Below are 15,769 nucleotides of genomic sequence, written 5' to 3' on the forward strand. Positions count from 1 at the left end.
CCTTACTGGAAGGCCACTAAAAGGTCTCCCTGGACCCTTCCCTTCTTCACCCTGAACAGCCCTAGCTCTCTCACAGTGTCCCCACAGGGAATGTGCTCCCAGGCAACCAGCACCAGAACAAGGGGACACAGTCTCAAGTTGTGTCAGGGGAGGTTTAGACTCGAGGTGAGGAAAAAGTTCTTCACTGAGCGAGTCATTCGTCATTGGAACGGGCTGCCCAGGGAGGTGGTGGAGTCGCCGTCCCTGGAGGTGTTCAAGGGGAGATTGGACGTGGCACTTGGTGCTATGATCTAGTTGTGAGGTCTGTTGGAACAGGTTGGACTTGATGATCCTTGGGGTCTCTTCCAACCTTAGTTACTGTGATACTGTGTGATGCTGTGTGCTCCAGCCCTACGATCACCTTCTTAGCCCTCCTCTGGACCTGCTCCAGCAGTTCAATATTCTTCTTAAGGTGGGGGCACCAGAATACATTATTAACATACAAAGTAAGGTGAAAAATAAACCAACAAACCAACAATTGGAACAACCAGTAGGCAAGCAGTTTGGCATCCATCAGTTCCCAGCATTTAGTCATACATTCTATTTACTAGCCAACAGCTTTACACTCATTCTCTTGTACCTTGTAGTTTGCCCTTGTTTTATGAAGTAAAGTTTAGGGTTAATGCTTTTATATTTCCATTATTTTAGTAAATTTAAGCATTTATACCGGCATGCAAACTATTATAGGAATGCAAAGATTCAGGTATTTACTACATTACCTTTTTCCCAGCAAAAGAAACTTCTACAAATGGATCTACCAGGTTTTTCTTGTCTGCTTCTCCTCCAAATATCTCCTTCACAGTCTGTGCAAAAGCATCATCCACTGGAGAAGTGTCAAAGAAGAAATTAAAGTTTATGCTTATTTATATATTCAGCCTAAATAGTAAATTGTCCATAGTAATCCCACCAAAATCAACCAGCTTACAGCTATCTAGGTAGGTTAAAATCTAATTTGAGAAATAAATGCTGAATAGTGTTGCTGGTAAAAATCAAGGATTTAGGCTTAGGAGCAATTGCAAGAATAGAAGGGTTTTTTGAAACATCATAAAGAGTGTTCATGTGCTTCTGAATTTAGAGACACAGCTGTATTTTAAAAATGTTATGCATGTACCTATGGATATTTGTTGTCATAGGTGAGAAATTATGCTAAGAAGGGATAAAAAAAAGCTATGAGAAAACACAAATAGCATATGATGAGAGAAATGGCCTTCTCAGCAATATGGGGTTGATAAGTAAAACCTCACTACACAAATTAAGGTCAAAGTGCTTACTAAGTCCCAGGCGCTCCAAGGACATTTATTAAAGCTTTATGGTGTTCAACTTAAAACCCACAAACTCCAAGCAGCTTTCTGAGATACAATCAGTTCTTAGATACTTATTTCCTCTGACCACTCAGGAGCAGGTTATTGGCAATACAGCCAGCCTTACCCATTACAACAGCAAGCTGACTGATTTCAGCAGTCCTGTGGCCTTTTCACCCCTGCAAACCAGCTCCTATAAGAACTAATAAATTGCTGGGAAGAGGAAGGTGCAGGACGCCATCAGCATGACTACTTATCTACTAGGATCTAAGAAGCCTTAGAAAAGAGGACTGCAGGCAACCAGCTGTCTGGTAAGTTCTCAAGAACTGGCAGGGATTGGGATCCAACACAACACTGACACATGCATGGTATACTTGGGCTAGGCATACACAAACATCCAACTTGTCAGATCATCTGTACTTGAATGTTAATTATATGCATGTAATTTCTGCAGCTGGAGAAGCACTAATGAAAGTGACCATTTCCCACTACTAGAAGCTGGGTGGCCTACTCAGCAACAGATGAACACTACTAATTGAACACATTAAATTACCCTTCACAAGAATTAAATAGAGTATTACAAAGGGACATGAAATGGGCCACTTAAGCAACCACAGAATTATTGGCTAAAATGAAAATGTAAAACACTCAAGATGCTTTATGTTCAAGGAATGTTTCTGGAAAGTTAACACAAGTATTTCTAATGGTAAGAAGCTATGTACTTTGTGGAATGTCCTCAGCTCTGTAAATTTTGAGAAGGAAAGTGACCCATCGAAGTGCAGTTCCAGCAGGTAATAACAGATTGCTCTCCACATCATCACTTTCATTGTCCCTTTCCCTTTTTTCAACCTGTTGGGAAATAGAGTGATACATAGTATCGGGTAGAGGAAAAAGCATAATGTACAGAATTAAGGTGATTTGTTAAACAGGTACCCACAATACTCTTCAGACAGAAGGCTGTTGTCAGTTTCATTATAAAGAATGAGATTCCTTATAATGCCACAATTCTTCACAAAAATTAATTCTAAACTATTTTACTGACATTACTGTCTCTGAAGTACTCAATTGCAGGAACCCATTATAATCAAACTTGTAAAATAATGTTGGCATTTGTACAACACCAACTTCATGCAATTTTCATATTCATTTCAAGACAAATATTGTGGTAAGACATCTTACTGCAAATAGAAAAGGCAAACAACTCTCACCCAAACCATTCTACAAATCTGTAAATCAATACACTCAGAGCTGGTCCAGAGGTTGCTTAATTAGACAGAATAACAAAATAAGCTCTGAGTTTGGCACTTAGTAGTAGTGAATGCCCTTGAAACAACTTGTAAATATTGTTTTACTTTGAAATACTGCTCACAGAGTGAATTAAAGTGCATGTTAAAATACTGGGAGGGGCTTGAATAAATATCCACGGAGTAGAGAGGGGAAGAAAAACATGTAAGTGAAACTTACTGGGGGCTCATCTCCAGTTCCCAGGACAAACATGCTGACTTTCATATAGCCTTTAGCTCCTGAATTTGTATCTTCAGGATTACTCAGCAAAAGCCATTTTCTCATGACTGCATGGCCTAAAATAAAACAAGGACCACACATCCCAGTAATATCCATTACAAAATGGCAGAAATCATAAAATCAACCCAAAACAAACCCAACCCTAAATCTAGTGGCATCAAAATGTTGTGGCACACTAATTCAGGGACAGAATTAACAAATTTCTACATTATTTTTCACTTTTTAGGCTTTTCATACCGAAACTGATATCCAACTTCACCTCAAAACCACTGAAAGGAGCTAGATACTGCTGGATTATTTTTCAAGTTAGTACTTAGAGCAGCAATCTCAAATAACTTTCTATCAACTTTCTTTGACTTTAGAAATTTCATAAAATGTTTCAACTTCAAGTTTCAAGCTAGAAAAGAAGCTTCAAAGTAACTGTTGCTTACCAGGCTCATCATAAACATAGCCAATGTCAATCTGAAATAAAGAACAAAGACACTGATTTCCAAGGAACAGCAAAACAGAAAAATGCTAGGGCAACTCCTCTCAAATTTTTCAGCACTACTACTACATTGTTCTCTTGTTACAAACAAAACAAAGTTTACTTTTGGGAGGAGAAAAAGAAAATACCTTACACTGAAAAAGCCTGGATTTCGAATAGATACAGCAGGCAAGAAGAAAATGCAAGAAAACCAGAATTAACAGCTGTAGTTACTTTGTCCTTTCATCAAACCCCTGGCTTTTCCAGTTATCAGAGAAAGAAGATAAGGCTAGCTTACTGCTTCTTGAATTCTCTATGCTCCATCTTACTTTATGTTCAGACAAGCTTTTCAGAACTCTTTTTTTCTATTTCTTGCTCAATATCTCATCCTCTAGTTCCAGAAATGAAGCTTGCTTTTAAATGAATAATGTCCTTTTTATTTTATGAAGATGATGAGGAATTTTCCCGTTTACATCTAGCACAACTGTATTCATTGTATCAGATTTCAAACAGGTTCAGGGAGGTATGTTTGTTTATGGTAATTAGGGCTAGCACTCCTTTCAGGTAAAGTGAGAGGATGATTTTCTAAAGAGAATTACCCTTGGGGTTTTCTCCTGGAATGTGTGCCTGCAGGAACAGAACATAGCTGAAATGACATGCTGTCACATGCTTAGTGAATGATCAGCCCTCCACAAAGCAATATATCACTCACTGTCTGAATCACTAGAAATTACAAAGATGATAAGCAGAGAGAAGCAAAACCAACCAACCCTGTAACAGAAGCAGCATAATTTAGAAAAGTGCACTCTTCCACACTTACATATTTTTGTGAAAAGCTAGTCTAGAGGCTTGCTGAATTTGTGCAGCACAAAATAAGCAAACAGCAAATACAGAAAACGTTCACACTGGAAATGTTATAATAGAGGATCCCAGAAGCTGTCATGTGAGTTCTTTGTACTGCTTTAGGAACAGCATCAATTGCCACAGGTTTGCTCCCAATATTTATTTTAACAAATACAAACAATCTCACTAATGTCATCAGAACTACAGAGATTACTTTAACTAAGAGAATTTTCCAACATCTTTTTGACTTAAACTTCTGACCAAAGGAACACCTTTCCACATCACTTGAGAACGTGTATCTTTATGCCACCACACATATCACTGTTCTGCCTATCAGCTACCTAATAAATTTACCTCTTCAGACCCTACCTCATATCAAATAGTCACCACAATACATTCTGAGGCAAAAACCCAAATCTACCTAAAACCTACAACATTCTTTAACAATAATTTTATACTCAAATAAGGAAACTATACTAGTGTTCTGAGCAAATGGTCTCTAGCACAATAAGCAAGACATTACTGGGTAATTCTCTGTCTTGACACTAAGGTAGTATAAATGTAAACATTTAAAACAAGTATTTAAAAATTTTATTTGATTTTATTTAATTTAGTCAAGATAAGAAAGTTGCTTCATACACACCTTAAATTCTCCCATTAGACAGTCTGCTCGTAGAGAGTGAGAGTCATACACCTAAAATGACAGACAGGCATGGAACAGGAATATTCCAAAACATTACAGTGAAATGGCCATAAAATACTATATGCATCCAACAGCCTTTTGAACATGCACTATTTTTTCTTACCCGAATGCTAACTGTTTCATCAAGCAGTTCTAAAGGAGTCATGTTGACATTGTAGAAAAAAATCTGTTAAGGTAAAAAAACCAAAAACCAATAAACTGTCTTCAAATGGCAACCAAATAATTCTTTGAACAGAAAATGCAAGAACATTCTTTTAAGAGGTTTCTGAAGCATACCTGCTACTGTATTTTTACCCTGCCTCCTTGCTGAACACATTATATGGAATTTTAGTGCAGAATAAAAAGCTAAATTTAGGAAATAAATGTAGTACAAATTAGACAAAAGACAGTCACATCTTCCATTTGAATGAACACAGTAGAAATAGCACTGCTTTTGCTCCTTGCTCTGCATTTCACATTTTCCTCAAGGGAAAAACTTTGGGAATGATAAAGGTTGTTCATGTTCCAAGACATTCAATGTCATCTAGCTATCTCTTTTTTAGCTGTCAAAAAGGCCTAGTGGTTATAGTGATTGTAATCACAGAATGTTTTGGGTTGGAAAGGACCTTAAAGGTCATCTAGTTAAATCCCCCAGCTATGGGCAAGTACACCACCTAGTAGGCCAGGTCGCTCAAGGCCCCATCCTACCTGGCCTTGAACAGTTCCAGGGTTGGAGCCTCCAGAACTTCTCTGAGCAGTATGTTCCAGTGCCTCACCATGGTATAAGATTTCTTCCTAATGTTTAATCCTTCAGTTTGAATCCTTAGCTTTCCTGCCCTGGTCTCTGGCTACTCAGACAACTTCTCTGTGTTCCTCTCAAGATACCTGTCCATGCTTCCACTCTCTGTAGACTTCCTTTTTGTGTTGGATGTTTTGCACATTTGAAATTCAAGGCCACAGGAATAAATCTGATAGTTTGTCAGCACGAAGATAAATAGACTACTTATTAGCTTTTTTGTTTTATTAATAGTATATGCCTCACTAAGTTAGGTCTTTGAGTCCAGCCACACTCTGGTCAGTACTTTATCCAACAAAAGAGAAGGGTACATAGACATAGCTACTCCTACTCCATTTTTAGCCTAGTCTGGAGACTAACACTGGCTAGGAATTGATTCAATACAAGGTGCCACTGGCTTTCTCCTTTCCCTGATTTTTGCCACTGCCTCACAAATTTTGACTGCTACCTACAGCTTAGTTCAACTCTCAAATTTTTATAGTTTGCTTGGTTCTGCCTAGACATGTCAAACACACTTGCCACTGGATTCCAAAAGCCTTGAATTTTCCACATGTGTTCACATAATGAGAGTTATCCCTCAGCATTATCTCTGTTAAACTTAATGTTTGCAACAATGCCTTCCAGACATGGGACTATGCCTCTTTCTTTTATATGGCTTTTGATTCTCTTCTGTATTTTAGCATGTTTAATACACAGATCCCTGTCTGGACAAAGCAATCCAGTTGTGCTTTTACAAATCATGGATAGCAAGGTAATGACATTCCCAGATTCTGTGTGGCAATTTTATTGACTCAAAGCACTGCACTGAAAGCTCATCTGCACACACCACAGATGCCTACAATTTTGTTTTCTGTGAATTTATAACCTGCACACAACTATTCAAAGCCGTTATTATGTAACATGGCCAACTGTATCAAAGAACATGTTTCATAGATCTCATCTGAAGCTTGACTTCCTTCTAGATAGCCTTATCTTCTAAGACTGCCAGCAATAGAGATGTGTTTAGTGATGTGAATACATGAAGAAAGGGACTGGGAACCGTAAAACACGTATCAGTCGTAACTATACCCTTAAATATTAGCAAATTCTTATTCACTGAGCATACCAAAAGCTGCAGTAACTATTTTTCTGCATTTGATAACATCAACAGTGTTACTACATCACTTACTTCATCAAAATACGGGTTGTTTCCTCTTTTGATTCTTGTTCGGTGTGTCTGACCGCAAACATGAACTTTCACTACCGGTTTTATGTTATTTCCCGGCAACTGACGACCTTCAATGACTCTAACACGAATCTTAAAAAAGAAAAATAGGAAAAAAATTTCAAGTATTTGCACTAATTAATTTCATATATTAGCTATCATCCTGGTGACAATTTCTTACTAGACCACCAAAAAAACCTCAGACAACACCTGAAGTAGCTGGCAGATAAGCAGTGGACAGACTTTTCAAACTTAATGATGACAGCAAGTATAGTTTTACTCAAATTTTACATGACAAGTTGGTTAGGCCACACCTTGAGTACCGTGTCCAGTTCTGGGCCCCTCAGTTTAAGATGCTTGAGCGTGTCCAGAGAAGGGCAACGAGGCTGGGGAGAGGCCTTGAGCACAAGCCCTACAAGGAGAGGCTGAGGGAGCTGGGGTTGTTTAGCCTGGAGAAGAGGAGGCTCAGGGGAGACCTCATTGCTCTCTACAACTACCTGAAAGATGGTTGTAGCCAGGAAGGGGTTGGTCTCTTCTCCCAGGCAACCAGCACCAGAACAAGGGGACACAGTCTCAAGCTGCACCAGGGGAAGTTTAGGCTTGAGGTGAGGAGAAAGTTCTTCACAGAGAGTCATTCGTCATTGGAATGGGCTGCCCAGGGAGGTGGTGCAGTCACCATCCCTGGATGTGTTCAAGAAGGGATTGGACGTGGCACTCGGTGCTATGGTCTAATCATGAGGTCTTGGGTGATAGGTTGGACTTGATGATCTTTGAGATCTCTTCCAACCTTGGTGATACTGTGATGATTTCATGTAATATACTACTTATTTTTAAAACTGCTATTGTAGTTTGAAATCTACAAAGCTATATAAATAAGGTTCATCTAGATTTCAACCAGAACTATGCAAAACTGGACATATCCGTAACAGGCAAAGTTGAAGAATAGTTTTGAAATACAGGCTTTCAAATGAAGAAGCTAATTGTCTCTACACAATCTGACACGAAATTATGCCAGGTTGTGTGAAAGGTGCAATGTCATGCCAGGCAGAAAAAAGGACATGTATCATTTAATAAATCTACTACCTGGAAATCTTGTGGTTTGTTAGAAAGGATCCTCCGTGTTTTCTTCCCTTTGGTGATGCGTTTAGCTAGCTGAGCTTCCTTTGTGCCACTTGGAACTGTTGGTGTGATACCACCAACTGGACCATCCAAGCCATCCTCATAAGCTCCATCATCTTCTCCATCTCATATAGTAAGAAAACAGCGCAGTTAATAAGCACATATTGAAGGCACCCATTAAAATTATACTGTTAACTCATTTCAGCACTTTTTTTTTTTGCTAACCACATGCTTCCAGCTCCTTTAGAAAGCTAGTAATTTTATCCTGCCTAATAACAAATTTCTATCCCAATCAAACTAACTGTAGATCTGTCCCTCTTCAGGATGCAGAGCATCTAACACATTTCCATACGCTTTCTGGAACCAACTAATCGAAGTTTTAGGAAAGTACAATTCAGCTGCAATCATCACCACATGACTGCAAAACAGGATCCATAAATATTCAGACCACAAGCGTGTCACTTCCTTGTGATTCCAGCTTCTTTTCTTAACTGAAGGACAGTAACTATGTCAAAATCTAATAGCAGAACAAGCTGTGTCTCTGATGGTTGGCATTAACAGAATGTTTGCTAACTTTCTGAATTAGTTTGCCAACACAGCCTGAGGATTGCTTTGCACAACGAAACCTGCAATGACCCTTGTAAGGGAGAAAAACACAGAGATTCCCATACCATGTATTTCATAAGCAGAACACCCCACCTCCCTAACATCTTTCAAAATCCATCTGCCTGGATGGGTCCATGTAACTGATTGCTCCAGCTCAGTGAGTGTGCGTAATGAATCTCAGCTGGGAAGGTGATTTCATTTCATGGGAAATAGGTATTTACAATAACTAACTGAGGTGTGTTTGATAATTTGCACTGAAATACTTCTCATGTGACTGCTGGATGCTAGATAAAAAAGCTGTCATGTTTTATTTTACCTGTATTATGCTGTAATTCAAGCCATTTTTAAAAACACTATGAAAATAATTTAATCTAAGTCAGTTTGCTTTTAAAGCCTTCAAACCCACATTTCTATTCAACTATTTCATAGTGCAGTAGTTAAACACAAAGCTTTTGTATTTGCAGTACTTATCCTTCCACTTCCCAAGACCACCCCTCAGTGAAATAAAAATCAATGAATCAAAATTTACCCCCAGAAGACTCCTCCTTCCAACTTTTTCCCTCTTACATTATCTATCAGCATATAATGGTCAAACTGATTTATTTCTGCTCCAAAATATAACTTTTACTACATTTACCTTTTTCTGCACAAAGTCTGGATTATTAAGGTAATTATTTGTCTGTCAAATGCAAAAACTTGTTACATCACAGTTAAGAGCCTGGAAACCCAGAGGATCTCAAAACCACTCAGCAAACCATGTCTTTCAAAACTTCTTTATTCTACGGTTTAATGATTTAAGAAAATCTTTTCACAAGGCTGGAATATACTTTTCCAAAAATGTGATCTGGTTAGCCTTAGCAGTAGAGTAAAGCTGTCATTTCTTTAACCATTCAACCCCCTTCATTTTCTAAACAAAAGCCATTCTGAAAAGCTTTTAAGCAACACCATTCTTTTGTAACATGATTATACTAGAGAAAACGACATTGAAAACCATTTTGTGTCAGGAAATGCCAATTTTCTTCCTCCCTGTAGTTCTGAATCATCACTATCTGGCAGTCTTAACATGTTTGCTTCTGGTCACATTTTTTTCTGATGAACAATGCTGCTGTATCACTTTCTTGGTTTACCTTAAATATTTCCAGGACCTTTTGAAATAGTGTTCTGAGAAAAGATTGAAATACCTTCTTGGATACTGGTCCCTCCTGGATCATTTGGATTTGCAGGTCCAGCTGGTGGCTCATACCCTACTACCAAATCAATTGTTGCCTATAGAGAAATACATGAGTCTTTATGTAGCACACAATATTGACAACAGTTGATTTAAAGCTGAACAGTTAACTATCTGTAGTCACAGCACAGTTTACAATAAAATTTCAGCTACTGGTAAATTAATAAATTGTTATTAAGGTATACACACATACAAACAAAGATTACACAACTTGCAGCTCGTGATATAGGCTCTGAAATAACATCTAATTAAAGAAATCACTGTGTTTATATTTAGAAAAAATCTGTCATAACACAAGTGTACAAAATGTTCTACAATTTACTTAGTTCCACAATATGCATGGCAGGCTAGGTGACATTCTAAATCTACAGATGGAAAAACAAAGGCACTGAGAAATAACACTATCTGATCAACAACATAACAAATCTTAGCCATAAGTAATAGGTCCTATCTGGCTCTTCTAGTTGCTTTTTCCTGAAAGAAAAACATGATGTCATTTTCCATTCTAATTATAGAATTATCTTGCTTGTGCTTGGCTGTGGTTTTGGAATATTGAACAAATCAGCGGTATTCCTAGTTGCCACAGTAACACGAGGAGTCAGCATAAAAAGCCCAACCCTGTGACCAACTAACCATGATATTAAACTACAGCTGATGAGATACTAAAATTACCCTTAAAGCCTCTTATTAACTATAAGGCAATATGAAATGCCTGAACAGCTAGACTGTACAAATACTGAAAAGTCCCAGTTCTTGAAACTATTTAATTAATAACTAAGTTAAGCAGTTAATAACTGTTAAATTTAAACACATGCTAAAGCAAGTGAAGAAAATTCCTCTGCAACTTTCTTAACTGAGCTGTCAGTGACAGTGTACATGACTATGTGCTTTCTAGAATCAGTGCTGTGACACAGGTGGATATTAGAAAGAATACAGCAAAAATAACCACATATGGGAAGCCCATCTGGTGCCGAGGAAAATGCTCTTTTTCAACATAAGGCTGATTTCCATGCATACCCTGGATCCCATAATATTTATAACACACATATATATAAATTAAAACATACACAGAAAACAATTGATCAAACTTACAAAGCTATTAAACAAACTCAGATGGTATAGACACAATTAGATCTTGTTATAAACTTCCTCTGTCTGGAGCTTTTGCTATGAATTCCAAGCATTTAATTCATAAAGTAAAAATAACTTGAAAATATTTTTCTTTCACTACTAGCCCAGTTGTTACAACGTTTTGGTGAAGACTACAGCAAAATAGGAAATGTAAGCTACTCACTCCAGTTTCTTGTCCTCTTTCATTCAGCAGAGGTATTAGTTTGAAGGGAAAAGACCTGCTTTGGTTACCTACAAGATCCTTCAGTGCTACGGAGGCACTGCCAATTAATCTGAAATGAAGCAAAAAGTATTATCAGAATGCAAGTATACATCACACAGAGGTTTGTTGCCTTTTGCAGGTGCCTGTTAGTCAACCAAGTAACTCTAGCCATGACTTGAAAACCCAAGACCAAAAAAGATCACTGCAAATGTTATCTAACGATCGTGTACCATGAACTTATATTTTCTGTTTCACTTCACTTATATGTTTTCTACCCTAGGTGATCCTGCTTTGGCAGGGGCCTTGGACTCGATCTCTGGAGGTCCCTTCCAATCTCCAATGTTCTGTGATTCTATATGCTGGTGTTCTTCATTTAAGACACAGCTTTAACCTAAAAGAGGTTAACTGTCTAATAAACTTTATGTCTATTTTTGAAAATAATCTTCTGTATAACTTTCAACAGCCATTTCACTTGTTTCAGCGATGGAATTACAACTGAGAGACTACCAGATGTAATACTTTATTTCCCTGCATAGCTCTGCAAGCACTCAGATGAGAAATAAGGTATAAAAGCTACATACCACAGCTGTTTTACTACACAGAGACAAAAAGACATGCACACATCTCGGTAATTAATACAATTAAACAGAACAAATGCAGTCAATGAGTCTACTAGAGGCTTCACAAAATTCATCTTCTTGCCTATACTGTACATTTTGGTATACATTGCCTCCTTGCCTCTAAATTCTCAGAATGTTTAATATGGCTCTTGATAGGCCTAATAAAGGGAGTTTCCCAAGAGATCTGACATTATGTGTTAAACCCTCCTGTGCTACTTCTGCCTACTTTTGGGCTGTATCGTCTTCAAAAAACAAGTGAAAACTGCATGCACTTTTAAGCTGAGAAACTTCTTTCAGGCAAAGTTTCTAACAGTCTCGTGATACCTGGCACTGTATTTTATTCCCATAGTATGCAGTAATAGTTTACTCCTATACTGAAGTAGATTACTGGAATAACTGAGATTTTTTTTTCCCCATGAAAAAAACCCAAGATAATTCCACCCTGTAAGTATCACAAAGAGCAGGTTTGACAAACAAAATACCAGCTTTGCTGCCAAAGTGGAAAAAAGATCTGTACACAGAGAACTTAACTGAGGTCCCTTTAAATGGATTACAGTGGTCTTATAAGGAGAAGCTAAGGAAGTAAGGGCGTTTTTTGACATGGAGCAAGTGCATTATTATAGCTACCCTCAGGTTCTATGTCATTAGAGTATACTTTACCTTAGCAAAGTAACTTAGGAAAGGTGAGTATAAAAGATTATTTTCCTGTAAATACACATTTGAGGTATTGCACATTACAACTTTTTTGTTCAGCTGAGCACACAAACTAACTACACTTTCTTTTTTAATGACCTATTAGAATTTAGTGCTGTCACCTCCTCAGCCAACTCTGCTCTCCCAGTTCATCTCGCTCCTCCAAATCCCAGTCATCTTTTTGATAATTTTGACTTACTACCCAAGCCTTCCACCTCTGGTCTGATGCCTGCCTTTTCTCACTGAACAAACACCTGGATTCTGCATTGTGGTCTTGAGCCTGTCTCCTTTCAAAAAGGATGGAAATGCATCTAGTTGTTTCAGAGAGCATTAGATTAGGCACATGTAAAATTTTCACAAATTGTTAGACAGAGCTGGACATCAGCTGACACACTGAATCAACACATTTCTCAACTTTAGGGAGCTTAAGAAGCGTTTTCTCATGTTACAGAATCAAAATTGCATCTAACAAGACAAACCTAGACTTGGAACATGAGATACACAAGCTGTGGCCTTATTTATGCATCCAGCTGTAGTATTATTTGACATTGCTTGTGATCAGATGTGGCAAATATGGTCACTAAACAGGAATGTTTCCTTAGCTCAGGAAACATCAGCAGTTGCTCTCCTATACAGCAAGAGGCATCATTTTCTTACCTTGTGGTTTTAATGCTCCAAAAATTGGTGTTAAATGGAAATCAAGCAAGTCTGACAATACACACCAAAGAGAATATCTCCCTGGGCATCTGACCAAACTTTTCTATGTAAAGACCAGGTGTCACACAGACAGCCCCTGATACCATTCAAGTTAAAGAAAATCAGAAAGAATTAATTCCATAATGACTGCAAATCTCAAAGCAGAGAAAAATACTGGGTAGCTTAATGCATTTTTTCTCTTTATTACATAGCCTTGTAACACAGTAATAGCTTTGAAAGCAAGTATAATATAAGTAAATGGGAAATCATTCCTACATTTGGAAGGAAAAAATGCTTGAATTTCCTTTAAACAGATGTATACTGAAAGGAAACAAATTCTCTTCACTTTTTCCTGTAATTCAAAACTAATCAATAAAAACTTTCAATTCCAAGTATTCTTTTCCCCAAATCCTTCAGCAGAGACTAAGCCTTCTCATTTGAGAATAACAGAGAGCAACATACATAATTTGAGGTCTCACAGAAAGAAGAAACACAGGAAGACTACCCAAAACCAGCTAGGCCAAATTTAATTCCAGACAAATTTAAAAAAAAAAAAAAAAAAAAAAAGAAGAAAAATTGCTATGTACATTTGTAGAAAAACATTGTAGACTTGTGATTTTGATTTGATATGAGCTGGAGTGATTTACATTAACATCAGAAAGAAGTTCAGAAGTCATCCAGTCTCAAATCATCCATTTGAGTGTTTCAGCAACCACACCCTATCAGGAGACATTACTCATGATAAACTGTTCAACAGTAGTGCTTTTGAAATTTCCCAGTGTAAATTTCTATTTCCAAATCCTCACCTGTCCTGTGCAGAAACTATGAAGACATTTGAATACATGGTAATTGTTTTTTAAATTCTGATTACCTTCAGAAGAATTAAGAGGGTGTCTGTTACATAGACTACTTGCTTGCTACTAAGTTGCCCCTCAAGTCCTTTGTTCCCTCCTCCCTTAACAGCTTGGGCTTCTTTAGTCTTCAGTTCTTTTCCACTCTAGCAAGAGTGAGAATTTAATATTCAGCCTATAAACTATCTTAGCCTACTTCTAAGCTTTAGATAAATTCTAAGCACTAGGCAGCTAGTCTTTTGCCTTCCCCCAAATGGTCCTGTTCACTTGATTTGGCCTGTTTCATCCCTCTCTTAGAGCCACAGAACTGATGTGGTAGGAAGGAACCACTCAAGATCATTTAGTCTAACCCCTCTGCTCAAGCAGAGTCATCTACAACACGTTGCCCAGGACCATGTCCAGCCTGGTTTTGATCACATAGCTATACCTGAAGTAATGTTTTCAAAACTAACAAGGAATGTCTCAAGCACATCACCAGGTCTCATCTTCGCCACTTGTACAGGTCTTGGAAAAAGTTTTCTTCCAGAGATGCTTCTCTTAAGTCTCTAATCTTTGGCCTAAGTTGGGTAAGATCAGATAGCAATAGCTGTTGCTGTAACACCACACCCATTAACAGCTCATTGCTGTTTAATGCTTTGCTGCAAGGTCTGCTACTGTAGTCCTATCATGTAACTGGACCCCCAGTTCTCTGCATGAATACTGTGAAGTTGCAGTGTTCCTCTGAAGACTTTTTACCTTAGTCAGGATTGCATGCTATCTCCCTCAAAAGTCATGACTTTCAAGAGGACAAGGAGTCCTTTCCTTCCCACACAGGTCAAAAGACTTTCCGTCACCTATTCATCATCAAAGGACATTGGTCTTTGGCAGTGCTATTTCAGCTTTCTTTCTCTTGCCTAGGCAGACATTTGCCCATTTAATTCCAGATCACACTGGCTTCTTGATAGCATCAAGTAGGATATTTTCAGCTTTCAGAATAACTCAATACACCCTGACATTCTGTTCATCAGCTGTTTTGGCAGTAGACAGCAAATGAGTATTGCTTCTTAACTCTGCTTAAGTACCTTTTTGGCCATCCCAAAGACTTATGTATGTATAGCACCCAGTCAGCCAGGTCTCTTTAAACCTTTCCAGCTCTACAGAAATAAAGCAAAACATCCCTGTCCTGACACAGGCAGTTTAAACATTCTGATCCACCACCGAATAAGGCACCAAAGATAAAGGTGAAATCCACACATTTAGAAGCAGATTTTAAACCTCTTTGAATGTGCCCTATCATTACTAGGCCTGTGATACTTTTCCCTCCATTAATCAAAAGGAAGTGCTTGGTTTACCAGCTGAAATCAGTGAACTACTGGTGACCAACTACTAAACACAGTCTTGGATTTGTGCCAAAGCTAATTAATCCGTTACTGCTGTGGTTAGCACTTCCTGTTAGCTGCTCAAATAACCAAGAGAAGTGAAACTTCACACCCATGCCTGGATCAGGAAACGCTAGCTCACACTACCAACCATTTTATTGCTACTTCTCTGTTTGAAGGTAGCTATTTATAATAAATTCTTTACTGTATCACATCCTCCAGCTGCTTGCATACTACTTTTACTGGAAGCCCTCTGATTCTAATCCAGTGAGAGTTAAGGATTTAAATACCTATTTTTAAGAGTTCATTTTGGCAGAGGTTTGCATTTATTAGTCTCCTCATCAGACTGGACCCCATACTGCAGTTACAATTACTGCACTCAACCTATCTTCCTCAGTGTACATAACAGT

The 15,769-nt window shown here is 38.0% G+C and overlaps 1 protein-coding gene across 2 annotated transcripts in view; it reads right to left on the minus strand.

The window, feature by feature from the left end:
* MYOF (myoferlin) overlaps nt 1-15,769 on the minus strand; it is a 67,541-nt gene that overhangs the window by 40,686 nt on the left and 11,086 nt on the right. For both annotated transcript variants that reach the window (XM_054163258.1, XM_054163259.1), the window contains exons 4-13: nt 11,103-11,211; nt 9,762-9,846; nt 7,939-8,099; nt 6,820-6,948; nt 4,980-5,042; nt 4,817-4,867; nt 3,296-3,326; nt 2,805-2,920; nt 2,063-2,189; nt 759-862 (exon numbers count right to left, since the gene is read on the minus strand). In XM_054163258.1, coding sequence (XP_054019233.1) covers nt 759-862; nt 2,063-2,189; nt 2,805-2,920; nt 3,296-3,326; nt 4,817-4,867; nt 4,980-5,042; nt 6,820-6,948; nt 7,939-8,099; nt 9,762-9,846; nt 11,103-11,211 — 976 coding nt within the window. The remainder of the gene's footprint in view (nt 1-758; nt 863-2,062; nt 2,190-2,804; nt 2,921-3,295; nt 3,327-4,816; nt 4,868-4,979; nt 5,043-6,819; nt 6,949-7,938; nt 8,100-9,761; nt 9,847-11,102; nt 11,212-15,769) is intronic.

The sequence above is a fragment of the Dryobates pubescens genome, chromosome 8 (genome assembly GCF_014839835.1).
Source record: "Dryobates pubescens isolate bDryPub1 chromosome 8, bDryPub1.pri, whole genome shotgun sequence".
Taxonomy (NCBI): domain Eukaryota; kingdom Metazoa; phylum Chordata; class Aves; order Piciformes; family Picidae; genus Dryobates; species Dryobates pubescens.